This window comes from Mustela nivalis (assembly GCF_964662115.1).
Source record: "Mustela nivalis genome assembly, chromosome: 3".
Taxonomy (NCBI): Eukaryota; Metazoa; Chordata; class Mammalia; order Carnivora; family Mustelidae; genus Mustela; species Mustela nivalis.
In genome coordinates, this window is record NC_139022.1 from 138,518,636 (window position 1) to 138,537,543 (window position 18,908).

An 18,908-nucleotide genomic window follows, 5' to 3' on the forward strand; every position below is an offset into this window, starting at 1 on the left:
CATTAGAAAAGTTGTCTGTACTGGGGTGGGTAAAATGCACACCTCCACTAAAACTCAGGTACACCGAGAATCTATGATGTGACCTTATTTGAAAATGGGTTTTTTAGGAGATGGAATCCAGTTAAGACAAGGTCCTACTGGATTACAGTGGGCCTTCATCCAATGACTGTTGTCCTCATAAGAACAGGACAAGTTGGACAGGGTGAAGGCCATGTGATAACAGAAGCAGAGCTCAGAGTGCTGCAGACACTCAAGCCAAGAAACACCAAGGATTTGTGGCACCCGCCAGAGGCTGGGAGAGAGAGATCAAACAGATTCCCCCTCAGAACCCCCAGAAGAAACCAACTCTCCCGACACCTTGATTTTGGACTCCTAGCCTCCAGAACTGTGAGAGAACTCATTTCTGTTTTATGGCTCCGACTCAGGGGTAATTTGTTACAGCAGCCCTGGGAAACTTGTACATCTTCAGGTTAATGACTCCCAACCCCTGCTCTCACCCTCCACCGTCAGTCAAAGTGGGCAGCAAGAACCCCAAGGCCTCCTGTTTGGACCCATGGCTGCCCCCAGAAGAGTGGGGAGCATGGCAAGCAAAGAGGTGCTTGGGCAAGGCCCAGAGGCTTTTTCGGCCACCAGCCTTGGCTCCCATGGGGGAAAGCGCCGCCCTGGGAGTCAGCCTTGCTCTGACTCTAGCCTCTGCCGCTCACTGGCTGGGGATCTGAGCTAGGAGGTCCTCCCCCTGGGCCTTGACGTCCTCATCTGTAAAATGACTGCCTTGGCTGATTTTAGGTTTCAAGAGAGGTATGTCTTCTTGTTGTTAATCCTTTGCACACAAGTAAAACATGAATACATCCTTGTTTAAAAAATTCTAAGAATTCGGGTAATACTAAATCTCCCCCTCCGTGGCTACAACAGTCTTTGTCCTTTCTCTAGAAATGACAAGTGCTGGCCGTCTGTGCTTTTCTAGGGGCTTTTCTCTGTTCATTTGTGTGCATTGATGTACCGAGAAAAAAGACTTATTTTGCATATCCATGTTCTACTCAATGCCTTTCTAACCTTGTAGGCAAAATGTCCTCCATGGTTGAGACTTATGCGTGACCTTGTGTAGTGTCACGTACCTTCGTGTGTCGAGGCAGGCCCACGACAGACATGCAGCTGGCTTCCAGTGTGTCCCTATTACAAATGACATGCCCTGAGATCCCTGGGGAGGCACGGCTGTCCTCGCTAATGTGTGCCTCTCTGTGGGCAGTGCGGTTGCGGGGGTGTGGGACCCTGTGCCTATAACCTGGGGCCGGGGGGAGCTACTGACTCCCCGTCACCCCCCCCACTCCAGGCAATTACTGCCTCCCCACAGGGGCTGCTCGAGAACAGGGGGTGGTGGGAAGGGCTCGGGACACCACCCGGGTCCTCCTGAGCAAGGGCGCCTCTTTTCTTGTCCTCTGGGGAAGCTCTCTTCACTCAGGGGTTGACAGCTGAGTGTCAGATCATCTGCCCTGCTCTGCCCCGAGCAAATGAGCCTCTGGGACTGATACAGGATGAGGTGGCAGGATGACCTCACTCTGCCCCTTCTCCTACATCCGAAGCATGTCAACCCTAGAAGGACTGCGATGTGTGCTCATTGCCCAACTCCAGGCCACAGAGAAGAAGCAACCATAGCCAGGAGAGGGTCAGGTACTTTCCCAAGGTCACACAGCAAGTGGCAGGCCCAGATTTTAACCCACTGAGCCACCCAGGCGCCCCCCCGCAAGCCCGAATTTTGACTCTAGACCCCCACGTGGGAGTTTGCCATTGGGTTGGAGAGGGCGGTAGACATCTGGCATATTATCTCAGCCCTCAGCATGTCTCTTCCTCTGCCTCGGCCGCTGACTTCATTCTCTGTCTCACTCCCTCAGGGTCTCAGGCGGACCCAAATGCTAGACCTGGTGCTGAGGGCCTTTGCCAGCTCCAGGCCCTCAAAGCTGACCAGAACTGTGAACACCCCAAGAAGCTTGTAGTGGACAGGAAAATGTGGGCTCTGGGGAGAAAGACAAGGGATATTGCGCATCGGAAAGCCTTTCTCTCACTGTCTGTGAACAGGGCTGGGCCCCATGCTCAAGGCCTCCCCCACAGTCCACCAAGACCTCGCCGGGCTGGTGCTGAAGAGGGAAGTGGTTCTGTCCTCCTCTGAGATCTCACTTCTCAGTTCACCAGATAGAAGCACTAGAGACCACATCCGGCCCTTCCTGGGGAGCGCTGGGGGCATCACAGGTGTTCCGAGAATCCGCGGTGCCCCACAGCGGAACTCAGGGGTGCAGGCTGGCCCTCTAACCGTTAGGCCACCCTGATCTCCTAGCCACGCTGGTCTGTCCCGGGGCAGGCAGTGGGCGATGCTGACACCACATGCTGAAACATGAATGAGGTGAACTAAATCTTCAGTGTCCCTAGCACGGTGAAAATGAAATCAAATTCAGGCATTACTTGGGCAAAATGCTTCTGCCTGTCCATCTTAGAGATAAGGAAGCTGAGACCTGTGTCTTTACGGTGATCTTCCAACAGCGCCTCTGTGATTTGGGTGTGAATGCTCCTATTTCTCAACAGCCCTGAACATTTAGGCCCTGCCTTTCCTCCCCCTTCTGGAGGGGGCCCTCTGGGCCTCCGCACCACCCCACCCCTCCTTCCTGCCTCTCCATTCAGCCAATAGGCTCTGCCTCGGGGTGCTTAAGATTCTGAAACCACTGGTGCGGGGCCCCACCCATGCTGAGTCTAGACACCGGAAGGGCAGCTCTGATACAGCACAGGGGTGTGACCTGAGTCCCCTGAGGCCCCAGATCTGGTCTGTCCTCTCAGCTTTGGCTATGGGGATCAATCTGGTGTACGCATAAAGGAAATGGAAGGGCCTCCAGGCTCCCCCTTGAATCTGGATTCTTATTAGGGCTCTGCTCCCCTGCTTTGTGGCTTCTGACACCCACCCATCTGAGGCCCACCTCCAGGCCTCAGTTTCTCCATCTGGAAATAGGAAGAGGGGATTGGAATAAACAGTCTTCAGGGATCCTTCCAACCCTGCCTTCTGGGTCCCAGGAAGCATTCCTCAACCAGAATGGGTGTGATAGAACTCTGTGGCTGAGGGAAACCAAGGGACAGGAAAGGAACTAGTGACTTTTTTTTTTTTTTTGAAAATTTTATTTATTCATTATTTGAGAGAGAGAGAGAGAGATTGAGAGAATGACCAGGAGGAGGGGCAGAGGGAGAAGCAGACTCCCTGTGTAGTAGGGAGCCTAATGTGGGGCTCGATCCCAGGACCCCGGGATCATGACCTGAGCCAAAGGCAGATGTTTAACCAACTGAGCCACCCAGGCACCCAAGAGCTAGATAACGCTTACGGGGCCTTTGATTACTAAATTCTCTAAGAGAAGCAGAAATAATGAGGACCACTCTGACTGATACCACTCAATCAGAAATAGACAAAGCCCGAAGGCCCTTGGAAAGCATGTGATGGTCCCTACAGCAAGGTGAGACCACGTGTGGTCAGGAAAGCCTGGGCCATCCTCAGGGCTGCTCTGGACTCCCATCCTAGCAGGGGCCCCAACATAAGGAATGGCTGGGCAGCTTCTGTCTGAGCGGCTTCTGCCTTACTCACTGTGGCCTGGTGCAGCTCACAGTTTGAGGAAAATTGAGGTGTCTACCCCAAAGGCTTTAGTACAGGACTCTGGAAATTCACCCCAAAGTACCACAACCTGGAGAACATTCAACAGAGCCCTCCGAGGTCGTGTTCATGCTGGTGGCTTTCACACACCACCTGAACTTTACGCTTACCAGAGGGCTTAACTTGCTGAACAGCAAAGATGCTGTATAGAATTATAGACTGTCGGAGTTGAAGGTTCTCTGTGATCACTCCATCCAACCTGCAAAATGAAGTTTGCCTTTCTTGCATGCTATCAGTGACGGAGAACTCACTATCACCACCAAACCCCCAACTCTAGGGTAAGGCAGCCTATCTCTGTCTGGGATAGTTCTGACATTCTACTTCATGTTGAACTGAAACTTCTTGGAACTTCTAGTCCTTAACCACAAGCCTGCCCTCCGAGGCTGCGGACCACACACTACCAGCTTCTGCCTCACGAGATTTGAAGGCAGAGATTTGAAGGCAGCAGCCAGGTTTTCTTGCCTGTTCTTGAGGCTGACCAACGATTGTGAACAGTAGCTCCTGTAATCTGGTTTGGGGCTCCTTCCCCGTGTTGTCAGCTCCATTTGGATGCATTCCAGTTTGTCATTGTTAGAGAAGCATATCCTTGGGGGTTCTCACTGGACCCAATGTGAGCTCATCTGGCTTCTCCACAGCTCTGGCCACCGCGCTCCCACTCTGCTCAGACTCTGCATCCATATCTGGCAGCCACATCCTGCCGCAGACCAGGTTCGTATCAGGTTGGACTCAAAGCAGGGCTCTGGCCTGGGCCAGACCAGAACTGGGTGTGTGTTACCAAGATACAAGGGCGCTGTTTCCGGCTTCCATAGTGGAAGGGCTGTCCTGGCATCCAGAAGAACGAACAGAACACCTGTTCTGACCCTGATGTGTGACAGATAGAGAAATTGAGGTCCAGTGCGGCAAGGGACTTGCCTAAAGTCTGGTGTCTCCCCCAGTCCTGGGTTCTTCCTCCGTCCTGTGCTCCCAGCTGCCCCCTTTCACTGTCTTCTCCCAGTTTCTGTTGACTCAGGAAACCCCACTGACCCTGCTATCCCTTTTCCAGAGCTCAGTCCGGATGCCTGACCTCAGCCCTGGGCCTCCCTGCTCTGCTTTTGGAAGGGGAAATTCTTGTGTCTGTCTCCCAGCTCCTGTCCTCTCCCACCATAGGGTGATCTCTGCTCAGTGGCCTCTGAGGACGGAGCTGCCCGAGCCCCAGCCTTCGGATTTTCCATGTGCTCAATTCCTGCTCAGCTCTGGGCTTCGTGTCCTTAGGCTCCTGTGAGCATCAGAGCTGCCTGCATAGACTGGCTGATTAGAGCTCCCCGGCACACCCACCACCCTTGGATCCTGTGGGTCTAGAACTGGGCGCTGGAGGCTGTGTAAAGCACAGATTCCAGGAGGTTCTAATACAGGAGATCTAGAGACCACATTCCTAGAAATAGTTTCTGGGCATCATAGCAGACGCTGGGACAAATCCAAAGTGGGTTTCAAACATGGTCCCTGTCCTCAAGGACCCCTTGAGGGTCCCCTGTCCCTGTCCCCTTGGCCTCGTTGGAGAAACATAGGAAACCAGGTAGATCCCCACATGGGTGTCTAAGCAGGCACCCAGGCACAGAGCTGCTGGGGACTAACTCAGTGCTGGGGAGAGACAGAGAGGAAATGTGACAGGTGCTCAGTCTGGAAGCCTGTGGAACCGTGGAGGGTGCGTCATGCTGGGATGAATGCCTTGGGATGGCCTCGAACACAGGGATGTGCCCACTGGGGCCAGGAGTACAACAGGCTAGTTTGGTTTGGGTCTAGCAAATTTGCCAATTTTTTTAAAGAAGTAATACTAGTTAGTCCCTGTTGGCAGGGCTGCCATGAAAGTGTCCTTGTCGTGCGCCAACAGTGGCTGCATTCACGGGTAGAACCTTTACGGAGGGTAAAGCCGGTGGTTTTGGATGGGTAAAAAAATCATATAAATCAGCAAGTGATTAGTGAAAGCATAATTTAGAAATTAAGAAATGGAAATAAATGAAGTATCCATACAGATTGTTAAATGATTGAACTCGTTCACAAAGATGTAATATTTGAGTCGATCAAATTAATGTATCTACAGCACACTTAATGCCATATCGTAAAGGCTCATAATATATTTGAAAAAGTGCAACATAAGGAAGTTTTTGTAATGTTCCAGTAATTAATAAATAGATCTATTATTACTATTACTATAATTGGAGGGAGATGTTTACAAATATTTATTAAAGAAATAGGGAGAAAGAAAGAGGATGTTCGCCTGAGGACAAATGATGGGGAGTCTTTTTTTTAAGTCATATAAGTAGAAAGAGAGTGAGTACAAGCAGGGGGAGAAGCAGACAGACAGAGAGGGAGAAGCAGACTCCTCACCAAGCAAGGAGCCCAAGGAAGAACTTAACTTGTCCTTTTGGACCCTGGGATCATGACCTGAGCTGAAGGCAGATGCTTCACTGACCGTCTGACCGCTTCACTGAGCCACCCAGGCATCCCGGTGATAAGTCTTGGACGTCGCTGGAAGCTGTAATCCTAGGAGTCATTTCATCAGGATCTGGGGATTCAAGCACAGGGTCCTGGCCTGCCTGTGGTCCAGTGGTGGAGAATTTTTCATCTTTCTGCAGTGGTGATCTGGCAGAAGACAGTTTTTCATGAGCTCAATGATCTTACTTCAGGCCAGTCCGAGGGAGAGCTACCAAAGCACTACAGGGTCTTTGTTCTTGCCCTGCTTTCTAGACAGAGCGTAATAAACTCAGGCAATGTTTGAGCTCTCAGAATATGCCAGATACTCTAGGGCCATTATCCCATCTAATCCTTAAAACGATCACCTGAGGAAACCCAGGCTTGGAGAGGCCATGCAGTCACACAGTTTTACATTTAGGATTTGAATCCCGGTGTGGGTGATTCTAGAATCCCAGAGTTCTTTTTTTTTTTTTTTTTTAAGTTTTTATTTATTTATTTATTTTAGAGATAGGGAGGGGCAGAGGCAGAAAAGCAGACTCCATGCTGAGCCCAGAGCCTGACTTGGGGATTGATCCCACAGCCCCAAGATCATGACCTAAGCTGAAACCAAGAGCTGGATGCTTAACCAGCTGAGCCATCCAGGCACCCCTGGAATCCCGGGGTTCTTAACCACACTGCTCCTGTCTCTACTGTGCGGAGACCTGGTTCTAATGTTGAGTTTAGGCACAGTGTGACCAGGTCCTGCATCCCTGGGTTTCCTGTGATAAACTTGGATGTGAGTACTATGGAGAGGAGCAGAGGTCAGAGGCTGACCTCCACCACGGGGATCCACTAAGACCTTCTTGACCCTATACCTAGCAAAGGAGGGAGCAGGAACCCAGAGGAGGGAAGAGTTTTGTCCAGGGTTGTAGAAGAGCTGGGACTAGAATCCAGGAATTCTCAGTCCCATGAAAACACCCCCAGGTTAGCATAACCAGTGGTGGCAATGGGGGATGAGACAACTATTGATCTCCTTCCTTCCAAAACTCCGGGGTACAAAGGCTGGCTCCTTTCACTTCCCCAGACTTGCTTTGACAATTTCCCTGACTTGGACCTGGGCCAGTCATCCTCTCTCTCGTGGGCGGAGAGAGCCGAGTCTTCAGGTCTTCACCCTTCACCGGGTGGAAGGAGACCTCCGTTGTCAGGGATGCCGGCCCCCGAGGGCCAGCGGGAAGGCACCGTGTCTTGTTCCATCTGCCAGGGGCTCCCGCTGCACGACGCTCTGTGCCAGGCACTGTGGGGCAGGAACAGAAGGTTGTAGAAGCCTGCCCTTGACTTACCTTCCTTCCCCAACCAGAAGCATGCTTTCTAGCAGCAGCTCAATCATTCTTGAGTTCAGGAAATTGTTAATAATTATATGCGATAACTGATGTTTAAAAATCTGTGACCAGGGGCGCCTGGGTGGCTCAGTGGGTTGAAGCCTCAGCCTTCGGCTCAGGTCATGATCTCAGGGTCCTGGGATCGGGCCCCACATTGGGCTCTCTGCTCAGCAGGGAGCCTGCTTCCTCCTCTCTCTCTGCCTGCCTCTCTGCCTACTTGTGATCTCTGTCAAATAAATAAATAAAATCTTTAAAAAAAATTTTTTTAAATAAAAATAAAAATAAATAAAAATCTGTGACCAGAGTAAGAAGTATAGTTAATTGAACATTTTCATACCCTTTCCACAGGCTGGCTTATTTTATTTTTTAAATATCTCTCACTTTTTTTTCTTTTCTCTTCTTCTTCTTTTTTTTTTTTTTCCTTTTAGAGAGGGAGAGAGGTAGGGGGCAGAGGGAAGGAGAGAATCTTAAGGAGACTCCACACCTAGTGTGGAATCCCAACAGCCCGGAGCCTGATCCATCTCCTGAGCTGAAAGCAAGAGTCCGATGCCCAACAGACTGAGCCACCCAGGTGCCCCTTTTAAGTGTTTCTTAAAATGGGATCTAGAATTTTTTTTTCATTGTTTTAAGAGCATCTTTTTTTTTTTTAAAGGGATCGTTGACAATATAAACATTACATTAGTTTCAAGTGTACAATAATGATTCAGTGTATGCATATATTATGAAGTGATCACCACAGTAAGTCTAGTTAACATTCAGGAACATTTTGAGATGTCTGGGTGGATCAGTTGGTTGAGCGTCTGCCTTCAGTCCGGTCATGGTCCCAGGGTCCTGGGATCGAGCCCCACATTGGGCTCCCGGCTTGGCAAGGAGTCCCTTCTTCCTCTGCCTCTTCCCTCTGCTCTGCTCTCTCAAATGAATAAAATCTTTAAAAAGGAAAAAAAAGTAATGTTATATATTTTAAGAAGACATCCAAGAACATCTTTAGAAGTTACAGAATGGCTTAATTTATATTTTTTATCCCAGATTCTGGTCCAGTGGCTAGTGTCAGGCCTTGGCTGACTTTCGGCCTATCTGGGGTAAAATGAGAAAATTAAAGGTTTAAGTGTGTGTATAATATTGGGTAAGGATGTCAGTTCCCCTTTCCTGGAAGGGTGTCTTGAGCTTTCCTTACTGTATTTTAGAAGGTTAGAGAAGGTCCTCTATTTTATGAAATGATGGTGTTAGTCTGCAGATAATGTTCTCAGAATCCTTGGTGGTCAACCCATATCAACTCTCCTATTAAAAAAATATTATTTACGGGGTGCCTGGGTGGTTCAGTGGGTTAAAGCCTCTGCCTTCGGCTCAGGTCATGATCTCAGGGTCCTGGGATCCAGCACCAAGTCAGGCTCTTTGCTCAGCAGGGAGCCTGCTTCCTCCTCTCTCTCTGCCTGTCTCTCTGCCTACTTGTGATCTCTGTCTGTCAAATAAATAAATAAAATCTTAAAAAATATATATTATTTACAAAACCCAAAAATCTGGGAACCACTGACTCTGCTTTGGGATTTAGCCCTTTGGCATCAGTTTCCTACTTTAAACAGATTCAACTAGTACTGGCCCAGGTTGGTGAAAAAGCCCATAGGTGTGGCTCAAGCCCTTGACTCTGCCAGTTATTCACTAACCACCTTGACTGAGTCCTCACCTCCCTTAGCCCCAGCTTCCTCTTCTGTAAATTGCAGATATTCCTATTTTCCAGGATCATTTTGAAGATCAGCTAAGGTAGTGTGGATAAGACATCATAGTGCCTAGTACATCATGAGTATGGTGTCTTACCCCCAGCTGTCAAGGGAGATACCACTACCTCCTTATCGTTGGCAAAACACCCCTCTAATAAGCATGGTAGAACCATGGCCTAGACTTCTCCTCTGCCTCCTCCTCCTCCTCATCATCATCATCCTTCTTCTTCTCCTTCTCCTCCTCCTCCTCCCCCTTCTTCTTCTTCCTCAAGAATTTATTGACTCATTTGAGAGAGAGAGATGGAGAGTACAAGCAGGAGGAAGAGCAGAAGGGGAGGGAGAGGGACAAGCAGACTCTTGAGCTGAGCATGGAGTGACACTGGGCTCGATTCCAGGACCCTGAGATCATGACCTGAGCCTAAACCAAGAGTTGGATGCTTAACCGACTGGGCCACCCAGGCACTCCTTACCCTCCACCCCACGGCTTGGAGTTCTGATGCTTTGCCCCGAATACAGGGAACTTGGAAAGAAGTTGTGGTAACCATAGTTCCTGAGAGGAAAGGGTCATTGTCTCTGAACTAGAGTTTGGAAAGTTTCAGCTGTAATTGGGTTGAGGGTAATAGCAAAAGGTCTGGCCAAGAGCTGGAAGACGGAAGAGGTGGGGAGGGGCTCATGGATGATGGCACAAATCACAAGAATCTAAGGAGAGGTCAACCAGCAGCAAACTCCCCACTGAGGGTTTCCCTGGCGATGATGAGAAATCCTACTCGGGGAACCCCTTTCCCACAGAGGGAGTGCTGCCTTTGGCTAGTGAGGGAGGCAACCTAAGTAACTAGATCCAAGGCAAGGTCTGGCATAGCTGGATGTTGGTCCTGTCTTGCCTTTGGAAGGATCCTACTATAGCATCCATCCTTACACTGACCTCCTACCCTCTACCTTTACCTCATTGCTGTCTCATTTCTTCCAGAGGCGCCAAAAACCAGATCAGCCACCCAGACCAGAGCCACAGGAACTAGGTCCCCTCAATGGGGATACAGGTGAGTAGCCAGCCCCATAAATGCCCTCCCTACCCTCCATGAGGTTTCCTACTTTATAATCAACAAAGCTGATACAGCTATTTAATTATCTCATGAGATCTTAGGTAGGTTACATTAATAACAGTATCATGTCTAAAATCAAGGAGGTGATACTCCTGACTTGTACTTGCCTCTTCCTGGCTACTGATACCACACCTGGGGTGCTGAGTTTATTTCTGGAAAGTACCTTTTCAGGAGAATCCAGAAAAATTGGAGGGAGAACAGTGGAGACAGATCAGGCTGGTGAGGAATCTGGAACCCAGTACTGTAAGGAGGACTTAAAGGGGCAAAGGATGTTCTACCTGGAAAGAAGATGTTGCAATAAAACACAACAGGTCTCCCCAAATGTCTGCAGTGCCCTCAGAGAGAAGAAAGATAAGCCTTGTTCAGTGTGACCCAGAGGTCAGTACAAAGGCCTCAAGGTGGCAAAAACAGGCAGGCAGAATTCAGTTCAATCTCAAAGGATGTTTTGTGTGATTGTTGATTTAAAACCGCCAGAGCTACCTAGTAATGAAATGAGCTCTCCATCTCTGAAAGGGTTCAGTTACAGACTGGAGACTGGCAGGGCCATTGTAGACGACGTTTAAGTACCAGATAAGCAACTGGACCCGAATTCAGAGGTTCTGTGATCTGCCTGTGCACAAGAATTACCTGGGAGAACTTCAAAGATACACATTCTGGGGCCCTGCTGCAGACCAGCTCAGCAAGAGTCTCTGGGAGTGGGGTTGAAGACTCCGTCCTGGTGGTGATGGTCTGTCTTTGTTCTAAGCCTCTCCCTGGCCAGCGCTAGTCCAGGTACTGGTCTTGTGGACCAACATTTGGGACTCTGAACCCAATGGTTTGTAAGAGTCTGGGGTTTTCTGACATTGACCACGGCTGTCCCCCAGGACCCAGGGCATTGACTTGCTCCCTCCAACCCCCATCCTGACAAGCAGGCCAGGGCTGGCTTCCTGGCTAGCAGCCCCACTCCTCAGCTTTTTCCTCATGCTCTTTGCCAACCCTGTCTCTGGTGCTCTGCAAAAATAATATGACCATTAATGACAATGCCAACTACAACCGTGATGCCACCCCTCTAATGGTTGTCGGGAGCAATAATGACTCTCCAGAGAGCATTCAGTAAACAAAGCAGCACATTTATTGAGCTATTTCTAAATGCCTGGCATGATGCTTCCTGCTCTGTGTGCATCAGCAGGCAGGGTGAGGTGGCCATCAGGAGGTCCTGCCATGGGATCAGACTGTGCAGGTTCCAGCCCAGGCCCCGACTATGAATGGTGTGATCCTGGGCCAGTTGCATAACTTCTCTGTCCCTCAGTTTCCTCATCTGTGAAATGGGGATAAACATAGTCCTCAGCACACCGGGTTGTTGTGAGGACTGCGTGTTCCCTGTGTGGCCCCTGGAACAAGGCTGGCATGTTCCTGGGCACAGTAAGCTCTCAGTATTCCTTACCTTGCTGGTGTTATTTCTGTCGCCATCATTTCCTGATTTGATCACCTCCACAGTCCTGTGGGCTAGGTGTTACTATTATCTCGATTTCCCATATTGGGTAACTGAGGCTCAGAGAGGGTGGGTCATGCCTTAGGGCACACCCAGAGCCTATTGGACTCAGAGTGGCATCGGCAGGGCCCGTTTCTGGATTTTCCATAAGCAAGGGCTAGACTTCCTGTTTGCATCTGCTTTCCACTCACAGCAGCCCCTCTGCCTCCATTTTAGCAGGGGGGGGGGATGCTAAAGTTCAGGGGTCCCACAGTCAGACACTCACAGGTCCCAGCAGGCAAAGTGGGTGGTGAAGTGGCCCCTCAGAAGAGACAGACAAGGTCTGTGGCAAACAGCAGAGCCCCATCCTGGATGAAGCAGGAGACAGCTGTGCCTCAGCTTTGGGTCCTGGTTGGTGTGAAGGTACACACTGCCAGGCCTTCAGCTTCTTCAAGAAAACTTGGAAATCTGTATATGAAGTAAAAGTTGCCCAGTTATTAAGTCTTGGCAACTTTTTTTTACTTCATTTTTTAAAAGATTTTATTTATTTATTTGAGAGAGAGAGAGTGAAAGCCAAAGTCGGGGACTCAGGGAGGAGGAGGAGCAGACTCACCACTGAGCAGGGAGCCCAGTGCGGGACTCGATCCCAGGACCCCGGGATCATGACCTGAGCTGAAGGCAGATGCTTAACTGACTAAGCCAACCAGGTGCCCCCCTTTTTTTACTTTAGATATTTGTGCGAGCAAAGAGCATTGTTATGGGCTGAGTCCGTCCTGTGAGTTACCAGCTCTGCTGCAGATCATAGGGGGCAGAATGAGACCACTGTCCCCCACACTGAGGAGTGTCTCCAAAGCCAGAGAGATGTGAGTGGCTGCCGCTGGAGGTTGCTCCCAACTGACACCATTCTTGAGGGGGAGCCTGGCGTTCTCACCCCTTCGCCCTGGCTTCCCATAGGGAAGACCCTGGCCTCACCCCGGCTCTGTGTGAATTTTTTGCTTCCTCACCCGTAGCCCCAGCTGTCCAGCTCTGCACATCTGAGGAGGCTGAGGAGTACCAGAAGGAGATAACCAGAATTCTCCTGCAACACGAAGAGGACAGGAAGAAATGGGCACAACAGGTGAGACCAGGTGACACACAACCCTTCTCTCTTCCTCTTGCTCAGCCAACCTTGCCCTATGCCAGAATGAGGACCACTTTTGGACTTTGGTGTTCTAACTACCTCTTATGCCTTTATCAAGAAGGAAGTTCTTTATCTTTTGAATAAATATTTGTAATTGCTTGCATATAATTCATTATATTCATCGTATGCAATGCAAGATCGGGAAACGCTAACACAGTAGAAAGACTTCCTGCCTGGAGTGGGCATCAAGATTCGAAGACTCCTACAATTCTCCCACCTAGACAGCTCTCTGGGAGCCCCCTTCTAAGATCTAAAGAAGGCAGTCAGCGACACCTGCTGTGTCCTGATGGTCTTGTGTCCAATCTGAGCTCAGGTCATTCCCACCGCTCAGATGATGGGAATGGGACTCTAATCACCAACCTCTACAAAGCTCCAGGGGCTGGTGTGTGAATAAGAGGGGCTGCGTTGAACCTGCTCATTCTCATGCTGTGGGCTACTTCCTGTCCTCAGGCAGAGGAGGACAGGAAGCTAGAGCTTGGAGAGAAGCTAGATGAACAGAGAAGAGTCCTGGAAAGAGAGCATGAGGAGACCCTGCAAGGTAAGGATGGAGATTCTTCACTACCAAGGGTGTGGAGGGCCCCTTCTTTTGTCCCCACCTTCCGAGTTCACAAGGGGACTCCCACTGGCTCCCACCTCTTGTCTCTAGCCCCTCCCTCCCTCCGCTGGGCCCTCCCCCCACCTCTGGCTGCCCCCTCCCCCCACCTCTGGCTGCCCCCTCATGCCTCTGGTCCACAAAGAGTTGGCTGCTTCAGGGCTGGAGTCTTCAGGGTCCTTGGACTTGTCCTTTTGGACATAACTTTAAAACTGACATCGTGCTTTGTCTAACCTTAGTGGAGAGATTTTTTTTTCCCCCTTTCCATTTTAAAAGCAATTCATATTCCTTAAAGGAAATTTGAAAAATCTAGACAAATAGAATTTTTAAATATCTATATTCCTTTCCTACAACAATGACAGGTCTTAAAATTTATAATTAGGTTATTTTTTTCAAATACTTTTTTCCCTTTTATAATGTGATGTGACCATCATAAAAGTTTAGAATCTATGGGTTAAACAAAATGATCTTAGAGTGTCATGGTTAGGACCTCAGGCTTTCCAGGTACAGTCCCTGGGTTGGGATCCCAGCCTCTCCTCTGACTCTCACTGGCTGTGTACCCTTGAAGAATTGGGTTAACTTTGTTCATAGGGTCTTTATGAGAATTAAATGATTTGATGCACAGATAGATAAGACTTAGAACAGTACCTAATAATTCATAAGATACTTAGTGAACAATTTTTAGTACTTATTACTTTCTTATTGAGAAAATTAAAATTGTATGTAATTCCACCAGAACTAGTCCCTGTTACTATTTTGATATAGATCCCTTTCATTGTGTGTGTGTGTGTGTGTGTGTGTGTGTGTGTGTTTACCTGGGATATTCATCTACATACATCACACACAGACTTTGGAGAGAAGGAGATAAATTGTTCTCACTTTGACTTCTACTAACATCTTGTCATTAAACTTCTATAGCAGAAGTTTTAGTAATTACACTGCCTTCCAGTGTCAGCCTTTGTTCATTTAACTGAGCCCCATTCGTTAGGCATTTGGGTGATTTCAAACTTCTGCCATTGTTTATAATAGCAATGATACTTCCACAGTGAACACTGTCTTGTAAAATCCTGGCCACATTCATGATTTTATCTTTAGAATAACCTTCTAGTAGAAGTGGTGTGACAAGGTTCACGTATTTTTTTTTTAATTTTGGTAAAATACACGTGAGACAGTTACCCTTAGTGACATTTCATACACCCAAAGTGCCCTGCCACCGTCACCCCATCCTGATCCAGTATCACCCTGACAGTGAGTGCCATCCCCACCAAGCAGTCACTCCCTGCCCCTCCCCAGCCTCCTAGTTCCTGGCAGCCACCAGTCCACTCTCTGGCCATGGTTTTGTCTGTTTGGGACACTCACTAAATGACATCATGCCATCTGTGGCCCCCCGTGTCCAGCTTCTTCACCCAGCACAATGTTTGCTGGGCATATCCCTGTGGCACTGTACATTTGCGCTATTTCTTTATTTCCCCTCCCATTTTAAAAGCTAGCCCATTCCTTTTTATGGCTGAGTCATGCTCTGTTCTCATTGGCATGGACACGCCACACTTCGTAAACACACTTTGTAAAGTTGATAAACAACTGGGCTGCCTCCACCCTTTGGCAACCGTGAATAGTGCCGCTAGGACGAGCACCTGCTTGGACACCCACTTTCGGTTCCCTGGGTGTATTCCCAGCGGTAGGTTTGTGGGGTCATTCAGCAAATTTGTGCTCAGCTTTGTGAGAGACAGCCAAACAGTCTGCGACAGCAACGGCACCACTCTGCATCCTCACCAGCGATGCCCAAGGGTTCCAATTGCCAGTCCTTGTCATTTTCCCTTGCTATTGTTGCTATTGTTGCCATCCTAGTGCAGCTGGAGTGGTAGCTCATGGTAGTTTAGACTTGTATATCCCTAATGCCTAATTATGCTGAGCATCTTTTCATATGCTTTTTGGCCATCTGTATGTCTTCTTTGGAGAAGGTTGGGGTACATATGTTTTTTAAGATTTTATTTATTTGATAGAGAGATCACAAGTAGGCAGAGAGGCAGGCAGAGACAGAGGGGGAAGCAGGCTCCCCGCTGAGTGGAGAGCCCGATGCGGGGCTCGATCCCAGGACCTTGGGATCATGACCTGAGCCAAAGGCAGAGGCTTAACCCACAGAGCCACCCAGGCACCCCATTGGGTACATTTTTAATGTTACTGAAACAGACCTTATACCAGTATTTTTTTTCATCATTGGTATTTGCATGGTCTTTCTTGAGAACTGTCTTTTAAAAATATAGGTAGGATTATTTTTTAAATAGATAGATTTGAGAGAGAGAGAGAGCACAAGCAGGGGGAGGAGCAGGGGGCAGGGAGTAGGAAGGGGAAGAATCTCAAGGAGACTCCATGCAGAGCCCGACTTAGGGCTTGATCGATCTTACAACCCTGAGATCATGCCCTGAGCTGAAACCAAAAGTCAGATGATCAATTCACTAAACCACCCAGGTGCCCCTCAGTTAGGATTATTTTATGTGTAAAATTTTAGATCCTATTCTTCTCATTTAACATTGTTTCCAACATGTTTCCAAATAATTATGCTGCTTGTAAATGTTGATAAAGTTAGGCCATTGCATACACGGTTTTCCTTATATCTTGAGTCTAGACTTCCAGATTTTAACTGCTGTAAATAACACCACACTAAACGTCTTTTGCATAAAGATGTGCCCACATTTCACGATATGTCCTTAGATTCCCAGAAATGGAATAACTAGAACAGAGGTCTGAACAATTTTAGGATTCTTGAAACATATTGCAACATTAGCACAAAATGTTTTGGAATGGATTTGAAGCCCTAGCCCTGGGAATCTGAAGAGCTATGTTTTAATTCCAAAGTGCTGCTCAATGTTGGGCCTGTCACTCAACCTCAGCTCTGTTTCTGTATCTCTAGAAGCTACCTTGAACCTCAGGTCACTTTTCATATCTCTAAAATCTACCTTCCCCTTGTCAGGACGCTGTTGTAGGAAAACAGCTCTGTTCTCTATGCATTGCTTTGATACTATTTTCAGCATTATAAATATATTGATAAGAAAATTTTCCTCATGGAAAAACCCCACAGGAGAAGGGACTGCTTGTCTTGAGTTCTTCCCATCAGTTAGAATTCCTACATTATTATTTATAAATCACGTGGCTTATATTAGATGGTACACCGGTGTGTGTTAAATGAATAAATAAAAACATAGTAGGAAGGAAAATATAGGATTTTATGTGTTTAGGGGACAACACATAGATAATTGGGAGAAGCTAGTGGTGGTTTTCACCTTTTACGATGCTTTGTTGTCTTTTATTTTCTCTCTTTTTTTTTTATTTTTTAAATTATCATACAGTAAAATTGACTGTTTTGGATTCTAACACAGGTGTACATTCACGTAATCATACCGTACTCTGATACAAAACAGTTCCAACTCCCCCAAATTCTCTCAGGCTATCCTTTTTTTAAAAAGATTTTATTTTATTTTATTTTATTTTATTTTATTTTATTTTATTTTATTAGAAAGAGAGAGAAAGCACACAAGCAGGGGGAGGGGCAGAGGGAGAGGAAGAGAGAATACCCAGCACTCTGCACTGAACGAAGGAGTCTGACGGAAGCCTCCGTGACAGGAGCCCGAGATCACCACCTGAGCGGAAACCAAGAGTCAGACTCTTAACTGACTAAGCCACCCAGGTGCCCCTCAGGCTGTCCTTCTGTTCTCAATTCCACCACTATTCCAATTCTTCTGTGTGGAATTACCACACAGACACCCACTGATTTGCTCCCCATCCCTATAGTTTTGTCCTTCCAAGGTTGTTTTATAAACAAAGTAATACCTGATTTTTGATAGTGGCTTCTTTCACTCCTCATGACATCTTTTTTTTTTTTTCAAAGATTTTATTGATCTATTTATTTGAGAGAGACAGAGAGAGGGAGCATGAATGGGAGAGGGGCAGAGGGACAAGCAGACTCCCTACTCAGCAAGGAGACAGATGTGGGATGCCCTCCCAGGACCTGGGATCATGACCTGAACTGAAGTCAGATGCTTAACTAACTGAGCCACCCAGGCAGCCCTCATTGTGATGTCTTTGAGATTCATCCAAGTTACATGTATTAATAGTTCAGTTTTTTTTCCCCACTGCTGGGTTGTATTCCATTGTTTACTCATTCACTTGTAGGACATTTCGGTTGTTTCCATTTTGAGGCAAATGTGAATAGATCCTCTTCTGAACATTCATGTACAGATTTCTATGTGTTCCTAAATTTTCATTTCTCTTGGGTAGATAATGCAGGAGTAGGATAGAGCGGCCATATAATAAGTATATGTTGAGCTTTATGGGAAACGGGAAACTGGTTTCCTAAGTGGCCATGATGCTGCCTTCCCATGAGCCATATAGGATTTCCACTGTTCCTTCTTACCCAACACTTGCCAATTTTTCTTTGAAGTTATAGCCACCCTAACTGGTGTGTGGTGATATCTCATCATGGATTTGATTTGCATTTCAGTAATGACAAAGGATGTTGACCATTTCTTCTTGTGCTTACTCACTGTCTGGGTATCATCTGGTCCAATGTCCATTCCAATCTCTTACCTATTCTGTAGCTTGCTTGTTCTTACTGTTGAGTTTTAAGAGGTCTTTATGTATTTTGGATGCAAGTCCTTTGTATTTACAAATATTCTCCCCAAGGCTGGAGGGTGTTTTTTTTCTCATTCCCTTTACAATGTATATTATAAAGCAAAGCTTTTAATGTTGATAAATTCCAAATTTATTATTTTTTCTTTCATTCATTATGCTTGAGGTATCATATCTTAGAAATTCTAACCCCAGGCAACAAAGATCTTCTATGTTGTCTTCCAAAATATGTATGGTTTTAAGTTTTACATTTAGATCTATGACCCATATAATTGTGTGATTTTTCTTCTTTGGATGGTTAATATCATGGATTACACTGATTTGAATTTCAAATTTTGAACTAGCCTTGTATTCCTGGCATAAACCCTATTCGGTCACATTAATGTATTCTTTTTTATGTATTGCTGAACTTGATTTGTTAATATTTTACTGAAGGGGTTTGTGTTCATGAGGGCTGTTATTCTATACTATCTGTCTGGTTTTAGTTGCAAGGTTTTCTTGCCCCATGCAATAAGTTGAGAACTGTCCCTTCATCTTTCATTTCTGGAAGAGATTCTATAGAACTTGTACGGTATCATTTTTAAATGTTCAATAGAATTTGTGAATGAAACCATCTGTTCTCAAACATTTCTATTCCAGAAAGTATTTAAGTACAAATTCGAATTCTTTAGTAATTATAGGGATGCCCAGGTGATGTGTTTTACCTTAGGTGAGTTTTGGCAGTTTGTGGTTTTTCAGGAATTGGTACCTTTCATCT

The 18,908-nt window shown here is 47.1% G+C and overlaps 1 protein-coding gene across 3 annotated transcripts in view; it reads left to right on the forward strand.

Moving 5' to 3' along the window:
* The window catches only part of CCDC69 (coiled-coil domain containing 69), a 37,314-nt gene that overhangs the window by 6,806 nt on the left and 11,600 nt on the right, over nt 1–18,908 (forward strand). For all 3 annotated transcript variants that reach the window (XM_082726228.1, XM_082726230.1, XM_082726229.1), the window contains exons 2-4: nt 10,171–10,240; nt 12,764–12,870; nt 13,384–13,471. In XM_082726228.1, the coding sequence (XP_082582354.1) occupies nt 10,171–10,240; nt 12,764–12,870; nt 13,384–13,471 (265 nt within the window). The remainder of the gene's footprint in view (nt 1–10,170; nt 10,241–12,763; nt 12,871–13,383; nt 13,472–18,908) is intronic.